This window comes from Coffea arabica, chromosome 2e, assembly GCF_036785885.1.
Source record: "Coffea arabica cultivar ET-39 chromosome 2e, Coffea Arabica ET-39 HiFi, whole genome shotgun sequence".
In the NCBI taxonomy this organism is placed as follows: Eukaryota; Viridiplantae; Streptophyta; class Magnoliopsida; order Gentianales; family Rubiaceae; genus Coffea; species Coffea arabica.
In genome coordinates this window covers 33,010,440-33,022,494 of record NC_092313.1, presented here as the reverse complement: position 1 = coordinate 33,022,494, position 12,055 = coordinate 33,010,440, and the positions used below count along the sequence as shown (strand labels likewise).

The window sequence follows — 12,055 nt, the reverse complement described above, 5'->3', positions numbered from 1 at the left end:
ATATTATATAATTTTATATACCAATTTGGTATTCGAATGGGGTAATGCGGTACCCTATTTCAATTACCGAATTTGAATGCGAAATCGGTTGGTACCAAATTCATAATCTCATTACCTATTTTATACCATATTAGAATTCGATGAATTCGGTGATAGGTTTAGGAAGTTTGATGAATATTTGGGATTGTTTTCCGGGTTAAGATTATCGCATGCTATCAGTTCACCTGCAAAAATTGTAAAAACAAATCAGTGACGAAGATTGCTTTCTTGTGAATGCATTTTGAAACTGGAAGGGACCTGAATATTAACCATGCATTTGGTATTCATTTTCAGGTTTGGGTCTGATGTCTTTAAGGGCTAGAATTTAAGATTTCGGCAAGTATTCATGGCACTTGGTTGTGTTGTTTTGTTGCATCTTATGGAAATACTTAAGTTAAATCTATCCAGTTTTATGTTACTTTGCATGAACTTCTGGTTTGTTGGTTTAGAGTTGCAGCTTTGAAACTTTATTTACTTCAGTTTCTATTTGGTTGTCATTGTTTGGCTGCAAGGTATGATTTGTTGAAGCTTGTGTTTCTAGGCAATAACCCTGAGTTCACTTGTTAATTGAAGTGCTCAGTGTTGTCAAGGAATATTTGGATGATAGGTCAGTTGGTCTTGTCTGAATTTCCGTGTGAGATTTCTACATAAGAATTGCAGAAAGCATTTGTTGTTCAAAAACTGGGAGAGTCTTGTTTCCTGAAATTTTCTTGCAGCATTGCATCTTTCTTGTGTTTCCCAAAATTTGTTGTTGCATCTTTCTTATGTTTCCCGAAATCTGTTGTCTTCAATTAAAATGGGAGAGTCTTGTTGACATTTTAGTGATTCTGCTAGGAGTTTGTTCCCTAGAGTAAGAACTCGACGTTGGGTTTAGATTTGAGATGTTTGTCGAAATCTGTGTGCATGAAGTTGTGGCTGTGTTGTTTTGGATTGTAGAAAGCCCTCATCAGAGGCTTCAACTTTCTTGTTGCAGAAATATATCATAGTGTTTGCATGCTTTGCATGAAAAGAGTTTCCAAGAATTGCAAATCAACCCCACATGTTTCTCCTCATGCCACTATGGCCCATAAAATCGTAAAAGTTCATCAATTTTGTCCTTTAAAATATTTTCTTGCTTTTATGTGCCTTCATTGCGATTATTGGACAGAATATGCATGAGTTTTAGGATGAATTTGAAGGTTTAGAAACTTTTTTCTAGATTTATGGTGTTAATTTGATTTTATGTGGAATTTTTGGCGTTTTGTGGCTTAAGCGTAGCAATTGGGTCTTTATTTGTTAAATATGGGCTGTTTAGCTTATTTAAATGCTTTTAGTGATTCAATTTTGTACTTATTTCCATTTTTTGTGATCATTTGTTCATTAAAGTGATGTCTTGACCCTTTTATTATTTTGGAGGGTAAATGAGTAATTTCACTTCATTAGGGCTCCAACTCCAGGGAGGTACACCCTATCCCTTATTTTGACTTTATTTGACTCTATATGCACTTATGTGACTTTATGTGTTTAATTGCATGCCTTTTGAATGTTTTATTTCATTTCTTTATATGTTTTATTTATGCCAATTTTTTATCTTAGTTTAATTTTAATCATTTAGAAGGCATTTAAATGCCAAGTTGTAATAGTTAGGCTTGCTTTACTTCATTTTATCCCCTTTTAGATTGTAGTAGGCCACTCCAAGTGTAATAGTTAGGGCTTTATTTGCTTTATATGTTTTGCATGCTTGTGTGTTATGTGTTACTCGCTTTCTTAGGGTCTTACATCTAGATATCATGCCTATGTGCTATGTGCTTTATGTGATTTATGTGTTTATTTGCTTTATTATGCTTTATCTGGTTTATTAGACTATAATAAATACATGTCGTCACCACATTAGTCCAACGCTAGTCGTGGTCCCTTTTTACGATTTCTTGCTAGTCCAACGCTAGTTGAGACCTTTTCTCGATTTTCCACTAGTCCAATGCTAGTAGGAATTCATAGACATGGGCTAGTCCAACGCTAGACCTTTAGAGACCGTTTACGCATTAGATCATGTTTGTGTGAATCACTACATTTCATGCATGTTTTTCACCTTTTAGGGTTTTTACCATGTTGCATGACACTTTCTTATATATGTACATCCTTTGTCCCATATTCCCTTCTATTTATATCCCATATTCCGTATTTTCCCTTATATGTATATTCCTTACCCCTTTGTAAGAAAACATAACATTAGACTTGCATTTTATTTAAGAAATAGAATTAGGGTAGTGCATTTGCTTGATTAGATAGGGAAACACCCCTTGAGTATGGTATATGGACGCGTTTGGCTTTCTACCTTAGCACGCTCATATTCCCTCTGTTAAAGGGAAAATTGAGTCATGAACATTAGTTCCCCATACCCGACATGATGCATTCCTTTAGGACATGTATATTTGTATAATTATGATTATTTTTATTATTTTCCTTCCCTTTTTTTAGAGTTTCATGTTTTTGCATTATTCGTGACTTCTTCGAAGAGTCTTTATTGGGCGTCACAATTAATGTGATTGGCACCTATTAAGTTTTGAAGAGATATTTTGACCCCCCGATACTCTCTTAGGTCTAGGGTTTGTATTCATATAGTGTATCCAAATATGATAAATCTTTAGGTTAAAATAAGAAAATCTTTGACTAAATCGCGCAACTAGTCTTGGCTAGGTTGAAAGGGTGCCTTGGATTCTTATCCTTGCCTTCCCTTTCTTCAAATGTGACTCCCGAATCTTTTTCTCTGATTTTCGTAGACTTGGGGTCGTTTAAAAAGGGTTTTTCTATTTTTTCTTTGAAAATTCATTTTTAGGTGACTTGGTACACCTCAACTCAATACCAAGTGGTGACTCCGATTTTTTATTCAAAAACCCTTTTTAAACTATTATTTTGGGTCAAATCGTCGCATTTTGAAGTCCCATTTAGACCCATGTTCTTCATTTTCTTTTTAAATCAAAAATCATTTTTTCAATCGAAAATTGAATTAAAATTCACTTTTTAAACTTTTAATTTATTTTTCTTTATTTCCAAAAATGGGGCGCGACAAGAAGTATCTGAAAAATCGAAATTTTATCTACGCAACAGTTATAGCGATTCACTTACCGAGGAGTTAACGCGCGGATAGTAGTGGCGGCCCCTATTTGCTTCAGAATTCCAAACAACACGAACTGCACAGCTACGACCACAATGGTAAAATAATGTCAGCCATAGCGTACTATTGACGGAGCCTGCAGACGAGGATGAAGCCATTCTCAAAAGTTTAATCTCCTCTGCTACACCGCCTCACTTTATTTGTCTCAAACACAGCAGACACAATGCTCAGTAACTGTGAAGGGAGGACTGCTTTAAATAAAATTTGGGGTTTGGAGGGAATACGGTTTGTCTTTTGTAATCAGAACTCAAACAAAGGCGGGGATAAAATAATCTTTTGTACTACTCATCAATTTATTTTTCTAAATTTTTAACACATAAAAATAATGAAATTATGTTTGCACAATTTCAATTCATATAGCTAAAAATTCATGTTAGAAGGTGGAAGAATAAACTATATATCTTAGCGTTCGATGCTTGAAGGGCGAAAAAAAATCTAATACTCAATGTGTATTTGTATGACGGAGCCTAGGAGTTTGAGCAAGTTTTGGTTGAATGTTATAATTCAAAATTTGGGGTTCGGAGGGAATAGGTTATGTCCATTGTAATCAAACTCATACAAAGGCGGGGATAAGCCTGGCTGTCACAACGAACTATATAAAGTGAATTTTTTTTATTTATTTGCACAATGCTCCCTTATTTTTCCATGCATCAGAATGGAAAAATAAGGGGCATTTGCTTGCCTTTTGCTAGAATTTTGGCTAATTAACAAATTATACTAATTGTAGAAACCTCGTATACGTTTCTGACATTTTCATACAGCCTTCCCTAACATTTCCATTGTAATACAAACCTTCAAAGAGAAAGAGGGTTGTATTACAAATTTAAGTCCATGGAAATAACAAACATTAAAAAGATTACTTTACATGGGGGCATGAAGCGAAAAATGGGAGTATATAAATATAACTGCAATGTTAATTCGATAAATATCCCTTATGCACGTATGTGGGTTGAATTTGTAAAATAATAGAGATAATTTTGATGTAATAATGAATTAACTTTTGTGTGTAGTTGGACTATATTTTGCCTGCATAAACCTATTTATAAGATATTGCAAATATACATAATTTATGTGTTCGGTTGGCAGATTTACCTTTAATGTAATTATAATAGTAATATAATTTACCTTTAATATAATTATAATTTCTTAGCAAATGGAACCATTATTAACCTTCCATTCTAAGTTCTCTATTCATGCAGCACTTCCAAATGGGTATGCGATGTTATTAAGTTCAAATGAGTAACTGAATAAAGCCAATAAAATTGTGGCTATCTGATTTGGACTACCTATTTAAAATTAATTCAATTATATGTAAAATCGAATTCAGTACTATGCAAATTAAAATCTCAGCGTGTACGCAATAATTATATAAGCTTGTTATGGAGCCACAAAATATGCAATGTTTCGTATTAATTTTCATTTGTAAAAAGCTTTGGAAACAAATTTGGTTACTGTAAACAACAAATTGTCAACTATTTTTTATGCACGTATCGTCTCCTATTGTCGAGTGCCTCTGATGGGGCCTGACATTTAAACTAATTTATTATTATAAATTTTTTATCATAAATTTTTAGGCAAAACTTACTAAAAAAAAGTGGAAAACTGGAATAAAAGTCCGCTGCATGGTTTAATGATACTAAGAATTTTCCTAACTGGAATTAAATCTAGTCCAAATGCTATTGCATAACTGCTGTTTCATTGATACAGCATCTGTTTTTGTCGAAAATACTTGAAAAAGAACTTTTGAATTTGATGGCTATAGCCAGCATGGGCATTTGATTATGCTGAATGCTCGAGTCATTGCAAAATATGAAAGCTTAATGGTGACTAAATATTAGGATCAAATAGTCCAGCAAGCCATGCGATGCTGGGGTCATAATTCATATATCTAAAATTCGGGCCACAGGATGCCAGAGAACACAGTATCCTACTCTCTTATCCCAACCAATAATTATCCAGCATGTCCATCTGCAAGAAAGAAGAATAATTATCCAGCATGTCCATCCGCAAGAAAGAAGAATAATTATCATCCGCTTCATCTCAAAACCAAAGCTTCAACTAGTGAACTTTCTTTTTTGGAGCCAAGGATCAAAAAATTCAAGGAAAAACTATGTGTCGAATAATTTCAGAAGTCATGTAAGTGCCCGGTGCAACCCAATGAGTACAAACAAATTCACAATGATGCACAAAGATATATCAAATTTAAGCACAATAAAGAAAACTTAATTAAAGAGAAAGGATAAGAAATGCAAACCAAATATCAAACCAATAGCCTCTTCAATTGATGGTGATGCTAACCAAGATGTACAAGTGAAGGCTCACTCCTTCCTCACCCCAAACACTCTTTGGTTGAGCCAAGGAGTTTTACAACTATTCTAGTTAACCCTCAACAACCTACACTTGAAAGACCACTCACCCAATTAAGAACTATTTTATACAAATGAGGCAACCTTCACCAAGGTTTTACCACTTCAAGTGATAGGTTCACCTTCACCAAGGTTTTACTCCTCCTAGAGAATAACCTTCACTTGAGCAACCTCACAACCCAACTTCCCCAACCCCTTATACAACCAACAAAGAATCTTTCTACTCAAAAATCTCACTTGTAAGCTTGTATTTTGTGTTGGCAAAAGTCCCATGTCTTCTTGTGCTTTGGGGTGTTTATAGAAGGTGAGAAATGGCTCCAAAAGGCTCTCCAACGGTCAAATATTAAATGCTGTCAAAACTAGCCGTTGGCCTGTCGGACGTTCGAACCACCTGTCGGACGTCCGAACCCTGCGTCCAAACCACCTGTCGGACGTCCGAACCCTGCGTCCAAACGTCGTCAGAGAGTCATCAAATCTTTGCGAAATTTCTCGGACGTCCGATGCGATTGATGTGCGTCCGAGGGGTGCGTCCGATCCTTCCGGACGTCCGATGCTTCCTCACGAGCGTCCGACAGAATATCCTTCCTGATGTTCTTCATCCTTTCGGACGTCCGATAGCTTCCTTTCGGACGTCCCACATGAGTGCCCTGTTTTTGCTTCTTCTTTTGTGCCACAAGAATCTGTTCTAACAAATTGCTCACATAAAAACATTAGCCCAAATCTACATTTTGGTTTGTTAATCATCAAAACCAAGGATTGATCGACCAAGGTCAACAATCTCCCCCTTTTTGATGATGACAAACAAAATGAAGATTTCTTTGATCAAATAAGTTCAAATAAAACTCCCCCTTAGAAAATGCCAACATACAAAGAAATTTCAATAAATCCTACTCCCCCTTTTGACATCAATCAAAAAGCAAACTCCCCCTTTATTTTCCAAATCAAGACCATATAGAATGACAAAACTTTCATGATACTAATTGTAAGTTTTTATAGGGTTCTTGGGAGTTAGTACAACATGATCTAGCAATCCACATGAATTTCATACCTTTTCTCATATTTTTCTTTACATAGCAATCATTTTGCATATGTCCAAATTGACAACAAAAGTGACACATGATAGAAGTATTTTGCACATAAGTGGATTTAATGCAACTAATTTTCTTACTTCTTATCATATCAAACTTATTTGTGCCTTGAAAAGATTTGCTTTCTTTTGTTTGAGAAAACATTTATTTTTTATTTTGGAGAAACTCGTTCAAGTCATTAATTCTTTTCTTTAACACATTTTGTTCCTCCAACATTTTTTCATAAAACTTTGTTTTCTCTTCCAACTTCCTTTTCAAATTATTTTTGCAATCAAAAACATTTTTTTGATTTTTTAAATCATCATTTTCCATTCTCAAACATTTGTTTTCTTGAAAAAGTTTGGAGTTTTCTTCCAACAAATCATTTATTTTTGTTTTCAAATCTTTATTTTTAGCATAAGATTTTCTCAAACTTTTATGCATTTTAATCATAAGAATTTTCACATCATCATCTTCATTATCTTCATCACAAGAAGAGTGATAAGAACTTACCTCATCTTCTCCAACGGCCATTAGTGCCATTTGGGCCAACTCTTCTTTTTCTCTTTTTGAATTGCATTCATCCCATGTAATTTTGCAATCTCCTCTTGAACATCTCTTGTTGAAGATCTTTTTGAAACTTTTGATGTGAGGAGTTATATCATTGTCCACTTCCATGATTTCATTACCCATGAAGGATGGGTTATCCCCCACTTGAGATGCTTTAAAAGCTATGCCTCTCTTATACATTCTTGCATTTTCTTCCTCTTGCACTTTGAATTTCAGCTTTAATTCATAAGAGGTTAGGGTATCCACAAGAGATTCAATGGACATAGAATTTAAATCCTTTGCCTCTTCTATAGCATTTATTTTGTTTTCCCATTCTTTTGGCAAGGCATTCAAAATCTTTCTATTTTTCTCACCCAAAGAATATTCTTTTCCAAGCAATTTAAGATCTTGAATAATGTCACAAAATCTACTACACATCTTATCAACATTTTCAAGAGGATGCATTTTGAAAAATTCATATTGAGAAACAAGCAAAGATTTCTTTTGTTCTTTAATATCTTGGTTACCTTCATGAAATACACACAATTTATCCCAAATATCTTTAGCTGATTTACAACCTTTAATCCTACTAGATTCATTTACATCTAATGCATTGTACAATATACACATGGCCTTGGCATTCAAAGAAAGGTATCTCTTGTCTTTTTCATTCAATTCTTGTCTAGTCTTTAATCTACTCAAATTAGTGATAGAGTCAATTATTCTGGCTTCATAAGGACCATCTTCTACCACATACCATAATTCAATATAAACGGATTGTAAGAAAATCATCATTCTTTGTTTCCACATGCTAAAATAAGAACCATTAAACATAGGTGGTCTATCAATAGATTGCCCTTCTAAAAAAGAAACTTTTATGGTTGCCATGATCTTTACTCTAAGCGGTTAAGCTTGATCAAAAGAGACCAAGCTCTGATACCAATTGATAAACTTCCATGAGGCATTCTTGTGTCAAGCAAAAGCAAAGGGCACTTTGTTATCCATGTGGGCTTGACGAAGGGTGAATCTACAAGAAGATGACTGCTGACACTTGAAGAAGACTTCAATAGTCCACCATACATCTCTTTTGAAGCCCAGCTGGCTATTGCATTATTCATTCTGTACTGTACAGTCAGCCTGGTTACCATAATCCCTTTGTGCAAACTTGCTGCTCGTTCTAGAAGAGATATTCCAAGACCCCCTTCAGCAGCTTTTCTAGACAAAATAACAGGAGCAAGCTGGCACTGATCCCCAGCAAGAATACATCGTTTTCCTAGCAAAATTGGTATCCAACAAGACGGTTCAATGGCTTGACCTGCTTCATCAATAACAACCAAATCAAAGGTGTCCAACCTTCTAATGAGCGGATCAGCTGCCCCAGTGTTTGTGGCAAGAACTACTTGAGCGCTAGACAAAATTTCTCTAACAGTTTCCTTTTCCTTCTTCTTCATTGTTTTTCCCAGTTGCTTCAGGAGCTGACGTATGCCAGCAGCCAAAGAATCATCCTTTAAACAATGTTTAAGGTCCTTTCTTAAATTGGACTTCTTTCTCTCAATCTCTGCTTGAAAATCTGCAAGTTTGGCGTTAACAATCTGAACCAAAGATCTCGAAGCTACTGCTTGAGATATTCGCACTGGGTTGCCGACCCGAACAATTTTGATCCCACTATCACACAATTTTTCAACCATGTTGTCAACAGCTGAATTTGTAGGTGCTGTTACAAGCACCCTTTCACCTTGTTTAACCGCAAGGGGAATAAGTTCTTTCAACAAACCTGTTTTTCCAGTCCCAGGAGGACCTTGAATTATCAGCACAGGTCGCTTCCTGTTTAGACCCAATGCAATTGCTCTTCTCTGCGAGACGTCATATGATTTACTATCTAACAAGCCATTCAGTTCCACTTCAGTCCAGTCTACTAAATGATTCTCTTCGAGCAATCTAACAACTTCGCTGTCTCCAAATAGCGTAGTCACAACAGCTATTGATGGATTTCTTTTTTGCAAACCTTTCTTCTGGAGCATCATCAGAGCTTCACAATTACGCTCATATGTGACAGCATCGGCCAGACCTTGGATACGATCAATGCGGATGCTCTTGCCAAAGAGCTTAGAAAATGTTGGATCACCATAACGGGATTCCAGGGCCACAGTGATGCTACATCCATCTTCCCCTAAATTATTCACAAAACCTTGCATGCTAAAAATAAAGATTTGAAAACAAAAATAAATGATTTGTTGGAAGAAAACTCCAAACTTTTTCAAGAAAACAAATGTTTGAGAATGGAAAATGATGATTTAAAAAATCAAAAAAATGTTTTTGATTGCAAAAATAATTTGAAAAGGAAGTTGGAAGAGAAAACAAAGTTTTATGAAAAAATGTTGGAGGAACAAAATGTATTAAAGAAAAGAATTAATGACTTGAACGAGTTTCTCCAAAATGAAAAACAAAAGTTTTCTCAAACAAAAGAAAGCAAATCTTTTCAAGGCACAAATAAGTTTGATATGATAAGAAGTAAGAAAATTAGTTGCATTAAATCCACTTATGTGCAAAATACTTCTATCATGTGTCACTTTTGTTGTCAATTTGGACATATGCAAAATGATTGCTATGTAAAGAAAAATATGAGAAAAGGTATGAAATCCATGTGGATTGCTAGATCATGTTGTACTAACTCCCAAGAACCCTATAAAAACTTACAATTAGTATCATGAAAGTTTTGTCATTCTATATGGTCTTGATTTGGAAAATAAAGGGGGAGTTTGCTTTTTGATTGATGTCAAAAGGGGGAGTAGGATTTATTGAAATTTCTTTGTATGTTGGCATTTTCTAAGGGGGAGTTTTATTTGAACTTATTTGATCAAAGAAATCTTCATTTTGTTTGTCATCATCAAAAAGGGGGAGATTGTTGACCTTGGTCAACAAGTCATATAACCCATTTGCCTTTTTCCAAAGAGCAGCACTTGCAATTTGACCAATTAGCACACCCTTGTGACTTCAGGAGTGCAATGGATTTGAACCTTCTGCAAAGACAGAGAGAACAATAGTCACCGCAATAAGCCATCACTAACTAGAAATTTAGCGTTGCATTAAAGACTGGCATTTCGAGTAGCATGCAAGTTAAACATGACTCATAGCAGAGTTGAACTCAACCATAAAAACAAGTAACAAAAGTACCATATAGATTCATGCCCAAATTCTTGTGTGAACAACTGATATTTTATGCATTGACCTTCCATTTTGGCGAGGCATACACCAATTGAAATATCAGTATAAATTTCACGCCGACCGCCCTATACCCGCATCCATGTTTTTAAACATGGACCGTTCCATTTTGGTCAAGTACCCTAATTGTATTGACGAATTCGTTTCCCCTCTCAAGTTCATCCTGCACACAAAGTGGAGAGGTTATCAGTGATACCAATATCAATGAACCATTTAATTCACGACGAATTAACAACTTTTTCAAACCTCAGCATCACAACTCATCATTTCTCTTTCAACTGGAATTTTTTATTGGTCACCTGTGTCATTTCCACTGCTACCGCATCGTTCAGCCACAAATGCTTGTAGTCTCCATTCGCCAGACTCGCTCCCGCCCATACCAATTTTAAATGAATTTTTCATTGATTTATCCAAACAATTTTTCATCCAATCACGATGCACCGCTGTATTGTGGCAAATTTTATTGTATAGGCATGTTCATTGGTTATGGCCTACCTGCAGTCTTCAACCAATTCATTACATGTTAAATCATTTGTGCCTGCAAGTAATCACATCAACTAAGCTATCAGAACGCTAACATTACACCACTTCAACTTTCTTGCATTGGCATTAACTTAGTTTACTTTGTATGGACTTTGGATTTAAGTTTATGTTTTAATGCACATAATAACATGTCAAAAACTACCTACTTTTTCTTTATTACATTCAATGTCCGGTTCATGTTTAATAATAACAACTGTATAACTACGTACTTTTTGGTTTGTACTTGCAATGTCCACACTTTCTTTTCTTCTTTGCTTCTGCTTGCTTGTGATCACCTTTAGCCCGAGATTCCTTCAGGTCTAACACTTCGAATGTTCTTCTACTTCTATCGGTCATCACTCTTGAATCCATTACAAATCCGTCTCCCCCATATTCTCTATCAATGCATTTCTCCTTCAGCTGTACTGAATGCTTGTCAAACATCTGCTGCAGTTTATTAAACTCATCATCCATGTAGGAGGCATAGTAACACATACTATTATAACTGGACTTTAAAGTGCCATATATGGCCATTTGTGTCATCTGTTCGGGTGCAACAAATGCTATCATCCTATTATTATTTCTCACTCTCTTTGTCCACCACTTTGAAATACATGATTCTGGGATCATGTTCATTCCTTCAACCACCATCACGAAACATATGAGCACAAGGAATTCCCTTTGACTTGAATTTCATGCAAGAGCAGATTAGCTTCTCCGTGACCTATGATAATCCACTCTCCAACTTATTTTATGTCCACAATATTTTGAGTAATAATATGTGCGACTCTCTCCCTTCTTATTCCAACCCTCAGAAACTAGACGCCCTTGTTTGTTCAAATGCTTCCTCACCACGAAGAACACATTCCTTGTAAACACCTCTGTTGCACTGTTTTCTAGTTCGGGCAGAATTTTGGTTAACACTGATTTGTGTTTTCGCTTGTGTGAACTACTTTGCTCTTAGTATGTCGAAACCATGCTATTGCCAAATCAAAATTTCGAACGAATTCATATAGTCGCATTTTATCGTTCAAGTACTCGTTCAAAAAAGTATTTATTTTCTCACACCTTTGAGTACTTCTTATTCCTGCAAAAAACTACCCGCGTAAATAGGCCTCTGCCCATAACCTTCTCTT

The 12,055-nt window shown here is 35.4% G+C and overlaps 1 protein-coding gene across 1 annotated transcript; it reads right to left on the bottom strand.

The window, feature by feature from the left end:
* Positions 1-215: 215 nt before the first annotated feature.
* LOC140036231 (uncharacterized) lies at positions 216-11,453 on the bottom strand. The gene is made up of 6 exons (XM_072077563.1): positions 11,150-11,453; positions 10,893-10,935; positions 10,472-10,560; positions 8,103-9,345; positions 3,145-3,217; positions 216-224 (listed from the first exon to the last, which is right to left on the bottom strand). The coding sequence occupies exons 1-6, from the start codon at positions 11,451-11,453 to the stop codon at positions 216-218; spliced, it is 1,761 nt and encodes a 586-aa protein (XP_071933664.1).
* Between the last annotated feature and the right edge of the window lie 602 nt (positions 11,454-12,055).

What these genes read in the sequence shown, in the direction of transcription:
- LOC140036231 (XM_072077563.1), bottom strand. Translation starts at nt 11,453, where the DNA reads ATGGCCATATATGGCACTTTAAAGTCCAGTTATAATAGTATGTGTTAC. An exon ending in GAATTGGTTGAAGACTGCAG is followed by an intron (nt 10,561 to 10,892) that starts GTAGGCCATAAC and finishes CTTTGTGTGCAG; the next exon opens with GATGAACTTGAGAGGGGAAA. An exon ending in TCAATTGGTATCAGAGCTTG is followed by an intron (nt 3,218 to 8,102) that starts GTCTCTTTTGAT and finishes TTGTGGTCGTAG; the next exon opens with CTGTGCAGTTCGTGTTGTTT.